Raw genomic sequence first — 16004 nt, 5'->3', positions numbered from 1 at the left:
CTTACACTGAAACTAATCACCAAAAAACAAACTGCATAAATCAGTTCCTGATGAGTTACGTAGTTATTCTTGCTTCTCAGGAAAAACAAGGGAAAAAAAAAAGTTTCCAAGTCAGAGATACTAAAAAGACAGGCACAAATATAGTTTGCAATACACAGGATGATTTTAGTCTGTCATCATTTAGCTGTCATTGACTTTATTTTACAGTTTTATAGACTGAGATGCAATACATTCAACAACAATAATTTACAATCATTTACTGCTATTTTTTAATCCCTTGACCATCTCCAACACAAAGAAAGACCTCTTGAATCCTGAAATGCAACACAGCTTACAATTCAATCGCTGAATATATTCCAAGAAATCTGCCTTAAGATATTACAGTTACAGAGTTACCAGTGCTTTAGGAAGATTCCAAAGTGCCCCATCTATATAGGAAACAGTGGTCTGTTTCTGATTGGTGGTAAATGCAAGTCTGGACTCTCGCTTTGCAAGATTCATTGTGGTCCACTCGCAAAGAGCTACCCCCCCCCCCCCGGGATATTTTTGGAGCAACCACCTTCTATCACAGCTACTGCAAAGAAACTGGAAACCAGCAAGGGAAGAAAAACGACCACAACTGGGAAAGAATCGAGACCTGGAGAAAACAAAAAGTACTACAGAACTAGAAACTGATCACTGGTTCAAGATTCTCCAACAATGAAGAGGAAAAAGGGCCTTGCACATTTGAGAGGTATTAATGTATTTTTCAGTACTTAGCAGTAAAGTGAAGGCACCAGTCCCAGTGTAGAAATCTTTACATGACATGTAACATCAGCTGCATTCCTCTGATGAAGAGAACCTGTATTACAAGAACATTTACCCCATTTACAGGAGTAAAAAGAAAGAGGCACCTGTAGGAAAGCAGATTAGAGCACCAAATAGTTGGACAGCAGTATTTCCCTTACTCTCTTTTTAACATAGTAAATCTCAGTCTGGCAACAGAAGCAACACAAACCTGACTATAGCTTAAATTTGCAAAATGAGAACTTCCTTTTTGTCATTCTGACTTTAACTTACCATGCAGACAGCCGTTATGATGCATTATATCCTTAAGAGTTACTCATCTGTTCTTGCTACTTTTATCTGTGACAGGCTACAGCCCTGGAAAGCAGAAATTTACATGATGAAGGGAAGTAGAGGTCTTGCATTCGCAAATTCTCATTTACTGGAATAAAGATAAGTGCAGATTAGTGGTTTAAGTGCTTTTCCACACCCACCCCATTCCACCATCGTTAAAAAGGACCCCAATTACAACTTAAAGATTAAAAACCGCTTTCCATGTTTCCCGCTTCTGCTTGCAAGAAGTGCAACTAAATCATCTCTTGTGGTTCAAATAACTCAAAGCACAGCTCCTTCCTTTAAGCAATGTCTAGTAAGCAGTGAGTTCAATAGCCTTGCTTTTGAATGAAATTCTCTGCTACCAACCACAGATCAGCTCTGTGGCAGAAATCCTGTTAAAATAGTGATACCGAAAACTATGAGTAAGACTAAAAAACTGAGACATTTAAGTGCACTCTTCTTCTTAGAAGAGTGATAAAAGGCAAGTATGTCAGATCCTACACATGCAACTGCTTCCCACATCTCCTCTCTTCAGTGTGCTACAGTTTGAAGTTTATTTTTGTTGGTTGTTTTACTTTTTTGAAAAAAAAAGAAAAAAAATACATATTAATGTAAGAATTTGGGCTCAAATTGCATTATACCATTTTAACACAATGGCTATTGTTGAATATCGTTCCCAAACTTATTTCTACCACAACAGCTCATCTTTTCACACTCACTTTTGCTTTGTTAATTAACATGAACTGTCTAAAGACAATACTGCAAGGAGCTACATTTAAAAAATAAATTAAAAAGACAATAAAAGCTGTTGAGAATAAAATTTAACCAACACAACCTCATGTCTTGGGAATATCAGTGAGCAGTTGCTAGATGCCAATCTACATCACAAATATTGACTTTCTCTTCCCACTGAATAATGGGCCAAATAAGAATAGGGCCTAAGTACTTACCAACCAGACAAGGCAGACACCTAGCACACAGGAGTTACAAAACAAGTACTTGCCTTTCAAACCCCAGGAGCCTGACCCCAAAAACCGCACATGATATTTGAAAAACAACTCTCTATGAAACAGAACCCTATTTTAGAGGCAAGTAATAAACAATACTAAGTTGTCAAGCAGAATAATCACTTTAAATGAAATTGCTTCAATTTTCTTCCTACTGAATTATATCATATCTTTTAAATAAAAAAACACACACAAAAATAACCAAAGCTAATGCCACCCCTGCAAGGAACACCAGATTTCTAAGAGGATTAAAACCAGAACAATTAAAAGTATCACAAATGTACTTAATTTCCAGCTCAATAAAATATTGGAATATCAATTTATTAAAAAGTTAAGTGAACTGTACATATGTAAACTGCAATACAGCCAAAATCTGAAATATACGATTTTAAAGGAAAATCATTTCTTTCTGAAAATATTTAAAATATTGCATTTCTGGCAGCAAATCTAAAAGAAGTGCTCTAGCATGGGTGCAGTCTCTCTGAGCATTTGTCTAATATTTGTCTTCAAGGCATAAAACACTTCTGCTTTCTGATTTCCATAGCACAATCTTGAGAACACTTCCTTTCTCACTTGCAGAGACAGAATGTGATTTCCAAAAACAGCAGCAGAATTTTAACAGGAAATACTATGGTCCTTATTGGCGCAGACAACACGCTTTCCGAGAGTTCATGACACCTTGGAAATATGCTATAGCCATTCCGTATATAAATGCATCAGATTGTGCTTACAAGTTACAGAATAAGTCTTTGATTGATAATTTTTCTGTTTATTTCCGCCAAGGCCACTGAAAATACGAAGGCCTTTTCATCTGAAAGGTTAGCATACATGTCAACTTCTTTTTCTTGTTTCTCTGTAGAAGAAAAAAAAAGTCACTATTAGAAGCTTTTTCCATTATCTAAAGTTAAATTAACTACTATGTAACTTACAATATTACAATGTGCACAGGAATTACAGAGAAGTCAGACAGTCAGATAACTCCTACTCAGGGAGGGACTGAGAGAAATAAGGAAGGAGGGCCTCGCACAAAGGTGCAAGAAGACTCACAGAATTAGTCACCCAAAAGCATGACTGAATTTCTATTCTTTAATCACTAAGGAAGAATGAGTCATTAACATTATATTGATTCCTGGCACAAAACTGAACTCAAGTGTTCCTCCAGGTTTTCTGGGGTTTGGTTTCCTGGTGGTGATTTTGTTTTGTTGGTTGGGTTGTTTTGTTGTGTTTGTTTTGCTTTTACAAAAACAGCCCCTGTCCCAAAAAACAACGTTTCACAATATCCTCATTAACTACAACATTCGAACCCTCATTTTACCTCTAAGTAACAAAGACATGAATTACAGTGCCCAAGTCCAAAAAGCAGATGCATAGCACAAGTGAGGATCCCAATTTGTTACCACAATCATTCCTGAACTTTCTGCACTAGAAACTTTCAATCTTATCCCCAAGGCGGAACAACACTAAAACCTGAGTAAGCAAGGCAAAGCCCCTCAGCTTCCTCTGAAAACACTGGCTTGTTTCAGGGCTGCAGACACATAACAGTAAGCGAGGGAGCTTGCTTAACTAACTTACTCCATAACATATGGCAAAACATAGTAGACCAGGTTGACAGTTAGACTCGATCATCTTGAAGGTCTTTTCCAACCTAGATGGTTTTATGTCCACCTACTCACATTCTTCCACTGGGTCCACTTTCACAATGTTTTTAGATTTGGCTTCACATTTGAGTGTCTGTTATAACCAAGAACACCATTCCAACAGACTGCTTTGCCTGAGAAGTCAAGCATGTATGTTATAACAACTAAGCAGGAGAAAGTAACTAAATAAATAAATAAATAAAAACCCTTTACCATTTTGTTCTGGTTTAATACTGATTTAGATGCACACAGCAGCAGAACCTTCTACTGAAAGATTTCTAGACAACTCACAGTCATACACAAGCTCACACATCCCCTGCAGAGAAAGGAGCAGCCTGGACACATTAAGATGCATCAGCACTTAAATCTAAGACATAGAATCTGCCTTAGTAACGTAACAGAAATCAAAGCATGTTTGATATTTGCAATGCGATTCCTGTTGGTTCCCAGCTATACAAGGCCATATACTCCTAGTTTACTGAGTTTGATAAAGAAGCTAAAGAGTTTCACCAGAAGTCCTACCCAGCAATTTAAGAAACTAATTTCCACGCATACACACAGTCTGGGCTGCTCCACCTCCTCCTTATATTAACAATGCAGGGAGTTGTTCTCAGTACAGCCACTGTGCACACACTACTCATTTCATATTAACCTTTCACTTTTTCTAATCTAAGGACCTCCCCTTAACTTTTTTTTCCCCCAAACTTCCTCATCCCAGCAAACCCAGAATGTCAGTACACAGAAAAATTAAAAGCACTCCCCCCTGCCCCATTTAATGTTAATAGATTTCAGACGACTTAGCCAAGCAGATTTCCCAGGATTTCCCTTCCTTCCTGCTCCTTCTGGAAGCACGAACCAGTCCCAAGAAGCTTCCACTTTGAAGAATCCATTGAAATCTTTATATCAAATGGTACTGGGGATTAGCATGGGTCTTGTGCTTTATGCATCAAGACCACTTCGTTTTTTAACAGCAACTAGTGAATAACTTGCATCTGGCTGCCATTTCATTGTAAGCTATTCATAGGATACCATGGTTTCTTCAGACAGCATTAAAACTTTCCACTTCACATTCCTATCTGAAAGTAGTTTTGACTCACTTCTCTATTATTAGAAAAAGACAGTCTTACAAAATCACAATACCATTTATGTAATACATTAAAAATATCAAGTCCTTTGCCATACAACAAAGAGGATCCTTAGGTAAAAATACTCAAGTCCTTCTAGACTACCGTCTCACTCATTCCCAGACCTTATGCAACATCCTGGACCCACAGACCTTTAAATTGTTCCCTATGCATAAATCAAACATGGACTCTGCTCCCTCATAAATTTCGCATGGATTCAAAATCCAAAGTGCCTGGATTCTAAGAATTCTTTTTATCCAAGACAGCGCTACTTAAACTGTGCACACTGAGTACACAAATGCACAAATAATAGAGTAATAAGTGCTGGGAAGGGAAAATTTGTTCAAGCAATTTTACTACTTCAGCTGAAACAGTATCAGGGTACTGAAACATAAATATCTTCATAAGACTCACCCCTAGTAAACAACAAGGTTGTTATCTACATAAGAAGGCAGCCTGCAAACCAGCCCAGCTACGTACTGCAGCCCCCATAGCAAAACCAAATTACGACACAACAGTAGCAAAATCAATATCAGATTATTATGAAGTGATTTTCAAAATATATTGCAGCATTTTCACAAAAAAACAGAAGTGACAATTCTGACAAATCAAAGCTCTTAGTGAGAAGTTCTTATTTCCCAGGGTTATCACATCACTTTGAAACGTGACAGAAGCAACTCTTCTGGGTCCCAGCCCTCTATCGTATCCCCTCAATTGATGTCATCTTCCTTTCCTCCCCTCCCCAACTCCTTCTCACCGAATCTACAGCAAAAACAGATCATTTAAAAAAAAACCTTTTGCATTCCCCATTCTTCTTAATTGGTGCTGAATTCCGAAGCTCTAATGTGAACCAGTCAGGAAAGGATAGAAAAGAACTGGCTTGAAAGCACTGACATAACAGGAGAAAAGCACACTACATATGAAAAGAGCATTAAGCAATCACAGAAGCAAATCTACAGATGTCCTCAGGAAGGAACTTTTCACAGCTGGGTGGTCTTGAGACAGAATATCATGCAGATAATTCGTCTAATTTAGGTGTTCTCTGTCCATCTGAAAGCATTAGGTAACACAGAAGCCTAAGCAAATACCTAGGAACTTAAAAGCAGTTGCTTTTTTCCAAGTTTTGATTTGTTTTTTGTTTTGTTTTGTTTTTTTTTTGGCAGGAAAAAAGAAAGAGCACAATCTCTGGTGGCAATCAAGCGGTACCCAAAATATCCAAGCAATACATAAGCAACAAAGAAAATTAAGTATTTAACATCTAATTCAAAGCTAGTGTCTTGTAATCCAGAGCTAACTTCCAAAGAATCAAAGAATGCTTCGGGCTGGAGGGGACTCTCAAAGATTATCTGTCCAATCCCTCTTGCCATGGGACATCTTTCACAAGGTAACACTGCTTAAAGTCCTATCCAACCTGATGTCAAACACTCAGTGCAACACACTGATAAAAGGACTAGCTGAGCAAGGCACACAAAAATCACTTCAATTGGAGCAGAGACGTTATAGTTGCTTAGTATGTTTTCATGTAGAAAACACTCGAGCAGCAGAATATTTTTTAAATGCCCACTAATTACTTCCCACGTAACAGTTCAGCCAATTTTATAAACCACAAAGTTGGAAATGCCAGTGTTCACGTGTTTTAGAGAAATCGCTTATCTTATGATGAGTGCATTGCCAAATTCATTTTTATAGACACTGCATCCAATTACTGACTTTTTTCTTAATTTGTACATTAACCAGAAGTAAGAAATATCATTTGCCCTCTTATTCCTAACCAATTAAGTGTGTTGTACTAGGGATGCGCTAACATAATTCCAGGAGGCACAGGCTTGAGCTCTGCACCAGTTCTGCAGAAGAGGTCAAAGAAAAAAAACAGTACCAGTAGTCACAGTTCCATTAAAGAATAAGCAGATGAAGGCAATCTTCTTAAGTGACATGTGACAATAACAACAACAAAAAAACCCACACACACATGCATCTGCATTTTTAAGTAAAGACCTCACTACATCTATATTTCATTTTCCATCTCAGAGCACTGGCATATTCTCACACTCTCCATAGCATGCAGCAAAAGGTCAAAAATACTTGGCCTAGTTTTCTAGATATTCCTCATGCCTTCAAATTCTTTAGGACACTACGAAACATTGCACAGAGAATGGACTTCTCTTTTGATTGCTTAGATTGCTTTCCATTTTTTCAGGGGATACAAAAAGAACGTACTCTCATAAGGCAACCCAAAAAGCATGTAGAAGTTTTAAACCAAAGCTGTGCATGAATTAGACTCAGAAAAGTGTCTAGAAATGACCCTACAGGTGCACGTAGACAAAGCTGAGCTCAGATCAACACTAAACAGGGAAGCTCCACATTGTGTGAAGGCGCAGTCATCAGTAAATCACAAGCAACGATGGTAGCAAATGTAACACCACCAGGTTTTTTAAGCATGGAAGTCTTAAGTGATAGCCACATGCCTGACGGACTCCAGAATTACTGCAGTGTATGTAGATGTCTCTTGTGTAAAGACTAAAAACAGCAGGAACCTTAATCAGTAAGGAGACGTTCTTTCCTGTGCAATAATATTATGTAGAAACACGGGATAAATGTTCAGGTCACTACAATGACTCAACATGTCCTTTTTGCTTCAGGCTCCTTAAAGGGTTTCAATAACTTTTTTTTCTTTTAAGCAATGTTGTCATACAAATCACTCTGACAACAGCCACCATCTTGTTTGTTCTTATGATCTAGAATAGAGCATCACAAAAAAACACTAAGCATTACTGTTCCAGGGCTTTCAGCCTACATGATGAAACTTGATATGGTGATAAAAATACTGATTTAATTATTACGAATTCCTTCCAATCAAACACCAAAATATCATAAAACCAAAACTCACTACGTATGTGCAACAGTCCCTTCCCCATATTATATGTGGTATTGACTGATCTAGTCTAATTACTCTACAGAATGGTGTAGAAGTTTATTAATAATAACAGTTAAAAAAAAAACAACATCTTAAAGCAGAGAACCCAATGAATATTTCTCCAGTTCTCATACCTCTTTCTTCCTCGTGCTTTTTGGCTGAGGCACTCTTAGGTCTTCCTCTTCCTCGTCTGCTATGATCTGAATGGCTGTTAGACCTCGATCTCTTTCGGTTTTCTAAGTCTTTATTTACTGCAGAATTTATCTTCTCTCGCTTAACTCTCTCTGTCCGTCTCCTTTTGGCCTCACTCTTGTTTTCTGTGCAAATGAATAGAGACAGCGTGATCTGTGGTTGTCCTCATCTTTGTTCATAACTTACTCTCAGCATTCACCCACCCAACTTTTGTTTACTTCTCCTCATAACAGTTATAGGTCAATACAGGACGTACAGTGACAATAATGAAAAGATGGTAGTAAATATCCAAAAGGTTATTTACAGGAAAAACTCACCCATACGGAAGCCTTTGGTCTGCTGGGAACCACTGAGGCAACCTCCACTGAGAAGCGATCTCCAAGAGATGCTGCCTTAGTGGTGGTCAGCCCTTAAATGAGGTCTAGAGGACCTTAGCTGTGCTTCCAGGAGCACAGCTAAATTACTCTCACCTGTGCTCCCACAGCTGACCCAACACTTGCCTCAGCTGATTAATCAGAGGTTCAGGCTGTGATTACCAATTTCCCCATACACAGGACAATTACATATTCATGACATCCATGCAGAAATTAAGGTGCCAGATGCAAAATGGCACTTCTTGATTAGAGGGACTGAGCATTTAATTCATTCAAATATAAATAACATTTGGCAACATATGACATTCACAAGTATACCAATACTTCCCACAACAAGATGTGGGAAAAAACTCTCCAGAACACAGCCATCAATATACTACATTCATTTTCATTACAAAAGAATAAGATAAAAATGTGAGGTTTTTCATACAGTTGAACTAAAGTACTTCTTCTGACACGAATACTGAAATCATTTCTACTGTTCAGATAAACTAAGATACCGATTCAAGGATGCTATCATTAAATGTCATTACATAGAATACCTCTCCCACCAAACCCAGCCTAAGACCAAGTCTCATTTCACTTGTTGCTGAACAGGTGTATCACCTTCTACACATCAAAGAGCATTTACATGAGTTTCACTTAAAAGTTAAGTACAGACTAGTGAGCTTGAGTAGTGAAAATAGTATGCAACCACCACAGGATATTCAATGCAAACTGGTTGAACATTTGCAAGGTTGCAGTTCCATTCTGCAGTAACTACACTGTAAAAACAAAAGTTACAGTTCCACTTACAAGCAGAACATAAATATACATATCTCTTCCTGGGGAATCAGTTTCCTTCTGATTCTGTCATCTCGTTTGAATAGACAGACTAAAAACTGGACAGCATGTTAACCTGTAACTGAGCTTAATCCAAATGCTGTATTCCACACCTGCAAAGCTGAATCATTCAGGAGCTTTGCTCTATCAGACTATGGCCATCGACTTCATTTGGTAACTTCTATTTAAAACAGCTGGGGAGTGGAAAAGAAAATTGATCAACCCTTCCAGACAATACCACAGATTGACTAACCTGTTCCATACTGTAATCTAGCATATCATCCTATAATTTCTACTACATTTCGAACTACAAGGACCCTTCAGAACACCAATACAAAAATATCGACTTCTTAGGTTCAGTCTTGTAGAACTCTTGAATAATTTAGAAAAAAAGCACACCTCGATATTAAAAACAATATTCCTCACCAGGTGCTTGTTCTCACCAGTTCCTAACAGGACTGTTAATTATGACAGAATGCATATTTAGCCATTTTTTTCAGCATGCACTCCGACAATAAAGGAAATGTGAACTGGACACAAAATGGACTTTCTTAATTTAACCATGAAAAAAGAAGCAAGATGCACCTGGTTTTAAATGAGACACGTCACCAAGTTTATACAGAGTGCCATTCTAGTGCTCATGAGTAAGTAAAATTCAGTAAAACATAAAGAAAAAACAATTTGACTTTCAGAAAACCCAGCTTCAATCAGCATGTGCTCTGAAATCTGATCCCTTTGACGTATGTGGACTTTTATCTTCAAAACATTAACAGAAAGCTTTTTGTAAGGGATTGTTGTGCACAGTGACTAATGCGAGCAGCTATAGTGTACACTGAATAAATGCCAACACCGCAAGTACAAAGGATGTAAGACCGAAACTGCCAGATTTTCCCCATTATATCTGAAAAACTACTACATTAAAAATATTAGGCACAAATTCAAAGGAAAGTGAACTGACAGCAACCAGTTTACAGAGAGGCACAAAACCTTGTTCTTCGCTTCCAAGAAATAAAGCAGAAGAGCTATTATTGCTTAATTCGAGATCTTTCTATGTATTACCTGTAATGGGTGGCAACCTCTCCGCACGTTTAGCATGCAAGAGTTTTCGACTAATAAATATGTAGCCACAGGGACACGATTTACATGCAACAGGAACCTGGGAAAGCAAAAGAAAAGTATTTCAGAACATTTTGAATTATGGCCGAATTCCTATCAGATGAAAAAAAACCAAAACACAACAGTATATTGCATTCCATCCCCACAGAGCTACCTCTTCATATCTACCATTTATTGAAAAACTACAGCCTGAACCATCACATAGCTATATTTAATAGTAGTAAAACCAGTTTCTGCTGTTAATCACCCACGAAGCCTTCTCATCATGTGGTTGCCATGCAGAAACCAAGCACAGAACACAACGCTGCTGTGCTTTGTACTGTGAGCCCTTTTCTCCAGGCTGGCAGGAAGGGGTATGGGATAAAGTGGGAGACATCAAAGCAGGGGTGAATTAGAATAGAAACATGTTTTCTTTTTGGAGCTCACAGATTTCCCCAGCCATAGCAGTAAGCTATGCCAGTATTCCTTCCCTTGCTGATTAAACAAACAAAACAAAACAAGGAGGGGTGGCGGGGGGGGGGAAGGAGGAAATGGGGGACACAAAGCATAAGTTACAACCATCAATATATTTAGAACAAATTCACACTCAGAAACAATCAAAACGAACCCCTTCATCCAGTGGAGCAGCTTAGAATGAAAGGCACAACAGAGCCTGAAGTGAAACACACGCGTTTGTACCACACTACAACAGGGCTTCAGACAAGGCCAGGGAGCTTCAGAAGGACCCAAAACACACATAACCTGCCACAGCTCGCCCAAAGCCGGCTGCAGACAGAGCCTGAGATGCTACAGAGCTTCCCTCAACCAGCCCAGAGCAACACACTGCCACAGGCAATTCAAACCAAGGTGGGAGAATTTGGAAGTGCTGTGCTTCCAAGACATACAACCAAGATTTACTCTGAGCAATTGAAGAGAGCGACACTGATAAATGACAAACCTTGTCATCTTCAGCTAAACCCAAAATCTTTCGAGATGTTTTAAAATAATACAGAATACCCCATCTAACTTTGATAAGGTTTAAGACCGAACACACAAATTAAAGCAACCATAAACAAAGATTTGGAATAGACTTAAATACCATTAAAACCAAATCATGTTGAAGCAGGAGAGTGTGGAAAAGAAGCAAGAGGTAACTTCCCAAATTGAAACAGGTCTCTACAAGTTTGCCAGCATTCACTGCAACAGCAAGGAGTGCAGAGCGATGGCTGCCTGCTGAATTGTACCAGACCTGCGTAAGGCTTCCAGTATTCAAGTGGCTAAAACACAAATGTGAAAGCAGTACACGAATTTTAAAGAGGAACCTGCTATTCAAAATAAATAAGCTATTTTGCTTCCTGCGGCACATCTCAACTCCTTTACATCACCTCTGGAACAGAGTACTGAGTGACCTGATGTAGCCCAGGTAACTGCAGCCATGGTTATTCCCTTTAATGGGAACACTGACATTAAAAACAATTGTAATCGAGGTTTATTAACCCTAACATCAAAGTTAGCAGACTTATGTGGACTCTTAACTCACTGTTCACATCTCAAGATGAGAGTATCAGAAACATTATCCAGCAGACACTTCATCTGCATTGTTCAGGTTTGTTTACATTATAAACCCACTTTTGAACACCTGGATCACTCCAATAATGACCTCCCCGGGCTCTGCCAAAACTATAAATAAATCAGAACCCCACCACAGGCAGAGAACAAGCAATGGAAACTGAAGGAAACACAGTGTTTTTTATTTTCAATTAATTTCACAGCCCTTAACAGAGCAATACTGTTATAGGTTTGGCACTTAGATGGGCCCAATATTTGGGAGCAGTTTGGAAGGCTCTCAATTATCCTCTCACAATTACCTACTGCACTAACCATCCTACAGCAGTCATTGAGGCAGCACAGTCCTGCAAATGCTATTTGAGTCTGTTCAATGTTTTCCTAACCAAAACAAACTGAGTTTCTCCTACAAGAAAGATCACTCAGAGGTAAATTAAGGTTAATTATTTCCCACGAATGACCTCAAGGATCTCAGGCTCCCTCATCTACTGGGGCTGTGAAAATACAATCAAAACTCCGTAACAGAAAAAGCAACACAATAAAAAACCAATGACGCTAAATGGTCATTACAAATCATCTAAATGTCAGGGAAAAATAATAATAACTAAAAAAACAATGTTTAAAAGCCTAAGAAACATTACTTAGTATTATACTGTAATATCAGTTGCTAAGTATTTCCACATACAAGACACAGCCACCAAGGGGCCTTCCCACAGCATGGAGGGCTGTTGAGCTGTTGAGCTGGGGCAAAGCACCTCGCTTTCAAAAGAAGCTTTAAAGATGCAGCATGTGAGGCAAGGTTTTAGCTCCTTGTTGTCTTGGAAAGCACTTGTCTCTGGAAAGTAAGGCCTGATGAGCAATTCTTGTGTCAGGCCAAGATGCACGTAATTCCTGTTAATGACACGTCTGTGCTGACATACACACATCATCTGGCTTAGTTCTAAGAAGCAGAACAAAGTTGCAGCATCAGCTTTAAGAGCCTGTGATATTACTCGCCCTTCCTAGTGTTGGTAGTTTATCATTCACATTAAACCAAATGAACAAAGCAAAAACCACCTATCTCATACTGGACTTCTCACTCATTTCCATTTCTTCTTTTACCAACCTACAGATCAGAACTCGGCACAGAGCTTCCTTTTCTCAGAACCAGCCCTGCAGTGACGTACTCAACATGTGAGCAGCTGCAGTGGTTCATGCATTGCTTAAAACATGAAAGGCTGCCCCACGCAGCGTAACGCTCACAGCTGCTCCGGGATGTGTAGGAACAGGACAAAAACCAAGCAGGTCAGAACAAGTGGTTTTACAGAGTTTGTTCAGTAAGTGCTGCGAGAGATTTTTGGGTTTAGGATTTAACTGCAAATGTGATACCGGTCACGTTCTAGGATCAAACAACAGAAATGTGTTTCCCATAATTACACGGGAAAGCCTTCTCCCCTACCCGAGCCCCACGGCAGCTTTCTGCAGCGCTGTGCTATTGTTCCAGCAGTGCAACACGGCTGTAATGAGCCGGCCTGCTTTTATGAGTAACATCATCACCAGTAGGAAGTGAAGGCAAACGTATCACATGCCAACAGCCCAACTGCTGCTCGTGTTGAAGCACAGTAACTGTATGTTATGTTTATATATGTTTATATATGTTTGTATGCTGAGCACAACTGCGGTGGGAGGTAAACAACGCTGCACACACACGTTGGGACCACACGGGAGGAATCACAGCACAGCTCCCAGCTTTGCTCCTTCTAAACCTCTCCATGAGGAAGCAGCACAGTGAGCAGTTCCTGACCGGCCCCAGGCATGCGAGTCATCCCAGGGATGGGCTGCATTGTATAAATTACAATGTTAATTGTATTTTGATAGATTTTGTTGTTACTTAACAATACCGACGCCTAAGCAACGCTGCATGTCACGGAATCCTTTGGCACAAGTGAGGAGCACAGCGTGCACAACCAGCGTCTGCAAAGGCAACAACTCCGTGCTTCATACAAAACAGCGCAGATTTTCCTCCTCTCTGAAAACCAAGCAGCTTGGCTGGCAGCTCCTGGCATTACCGCTATAAATGCATATTCTACAGCACGTACATCGAGAGACAACGACAGGAGAGAGGAGCTGACAGCACAGCACAGCTCCCGCAGCGCGCCCCGCCCCGCCTCACCTGCTGGTCGCACTCTGGGCACGACTTGGTGGCCATCTTCACTTTCTTGGCCCTGCTGGACGACATGCTGCTGCCGCTGCTGCTGCTGTTGATGCTGCTGCCGCCGGAGCGCCGCCGCCCCGCCCCTCGGTGTCCGGGGAGGGCGGGAGGAGAGGAAGGCGGGGGCGCGGCGGCAGCCGGGAGCGCGCACCAACGGCAGCGAGCGCGGCCAACGCAGGGCCCGGCCCGGAGCCCACAAAGGAGCCGCTCCCCGCCCCAACGCCGCCGTTGTAGCCCGGCCCACCCGGCAGGAGCCGGGGCGGGGCTCGTACGGGAGGAGCCGCCCGCGCTGCCGGATTGGATGCACGGGGCGCCCCGCCGCTACGGAGGCGAGGGGGCGCGGGGACGATTAACGGCCCCGGTCGGCTGTGGGGGCTCCTGGGGCGCTCAGTAACGGGCGCCAGAGCCCGTCACCTCCAGAGCCCATCATTTCCAGAGCCCATCATTTCCAGAGCCCGTCATTTCCAGAGCCCGTCATTTCCAGAGCCCGTCATTTCCAGAGCCCATCACCTCCAGAGCCCATCACCTCCAGAGCCCATCACCTCCAGAGCACATCATCTCCAGAGCCCATTTCCAAAGAAAAATAACATTTTGAAAGACTCCCACTGCAAGAAGTTAGAGCCCTGCAACAGCATGTAAATGTACATCTCAAAGAGGAAAGCGATCTCTATTAAGAGTTTGGGTATCTTTTTTTTAATTATTATTATACCTTTACTACAAAACGTCTACAGAAGAAAAATGCACCAAAGCCTCAACAGAAAATTGTTTTTCTAAAGATCTCTGTTTAAAATAGCCCTGAGTGCAGCTGCCAGCAAATATTAAAGGGCTGCACTGGGCCTGTGATGCTTTTGCAGGGCAGCAATGGGAGCATCTGCGAGGCTGGCGCTGGGCCCGGTGTAACAGAATCTTGTTTGGTTGTTTCAAATTGGACTCAGCTTGCGGCACCTCCACATGGAGGAAGAGCACTGGAGGTGTTCTTAGTCAGGCTTCTGTCTGTATTTTTCTTTTAAGGAAATTAATCTAACTGCAGTTTAGAGAACGCTTGTTAAAGGTTAATTTTAATGCTGTCTACTACCTCATCACTGAGTTATTTCAGGGCATCTGGTCAGCTCTTGGTAAACAGGAATCTACAGAGAGCATTTATTCATTGGCCAGGACAGCCCAAGTCACTTTCCCTGTTTGTCAAATGAAAAAACACCTCTTCCTTCAGGCAGAAGACCAGCACTTCTAACCCTTCACAGAGTAAAGCTCCCTACAGCTGAAGGCCTGTTGAATGCTCTTACCTTCCCATGGTTTGCTGATCATCCCTACAGACCAGATAATGGTCTCCCAGATGCCAAATGATGTGGTCTGGAGCCTCGCTCTCGCTTGATTTATTCAGCTCAGCTGTTGACGCTGTTTTATTACAGGCTCTGTGAAACCAGAAAATGGAGCTTCAGATTCATAAAAGCCCACACGTACTCTACATCAGGTTTCTAAGCAACATTATTGCTGTGTGTAACGTAAACACTGACTGCAAAAACTGAAATGTCCTCTGAATCAGCATAGAGAACAACAAATATCATCTATCTATAACTAAGGAAAATGAGAATATTCAGGAGATAACACAGGGATGTCACATAAAATAATGACCGTACTCCTGACCGTTCACCTTCTCATATGACAGAGCCTACAGGTAACACTTCTAGGGTAAAAAATTTCTTTTTTTTAAATTTGAAAATGAAATCTTTTTCGTTTCACACTAACTGTGACCCAAGGAGTAGTAGAGACATCTCATCTTTGAAGAGGAAGGTTGCAGTTCCAGGTCCAGGTACAATCACTCACAGTCATTTACCCACTTCTCTTGTTGGCAGCTTATCTCTGTAATTATCAGGGCAGCTCCGCAAAGAGAGCTCCTGGCCAAAACAGAGCGACACGATTCTGGTCCTATGCTCTTTTTCATATGCAAAACAAGGAAATTGGAGGGTTAAAATCACCAGTG

The 16004-nt window shown here is 40.8% G+C and overlaps 1 protein-coding gene across 1 annotated transcript; it reads right to left on the bottom strand.

Moving 5' to 3' along the window:
- Positions 1-2413: 2413 nt before the first annotated feature.
- Positions 2414-14260, bottom strand: HDIP1 (HDAC and MIER1 interacting protein 1). Its single transcript, XM_015873976.3, has 4 exons — positions 13985-14260; positions 10231-10327; positions 7918-8100; positions 2414-2961 (listed from the first exon to the last, which is right to left on the bottom strand). The coding sequence occupies exons 1-4, from the start codon at positions 14048-14050 to the stop codon at positions 2843-2845; spliced, it is 465 nt and encodes a 154-aa protein (XP_015729462.1). The 5' UTR covers positions 14051-14260; the 3' UTR covers positions 2414-2842.
- Positions 14261-16004: the final 1744 nt, after the last annotated feature.

This window comes from Coturnix japonica, chromosome 6 (assembly GCF_054131305.1).
Source record: "Coturnix japonica strain WE chromosome 6, WE-NBRP24, whole genome shotgun sequence".
NCBI classification, from domain to species: Eukaryota; Metazoa; Chordata; class Aves; order Galliformes; family Phasianidae; genus Coturnix; species Coturnix japonica.
This window is presented reverse-complemented; position numbering and strand designations above follow the sequence as displayed.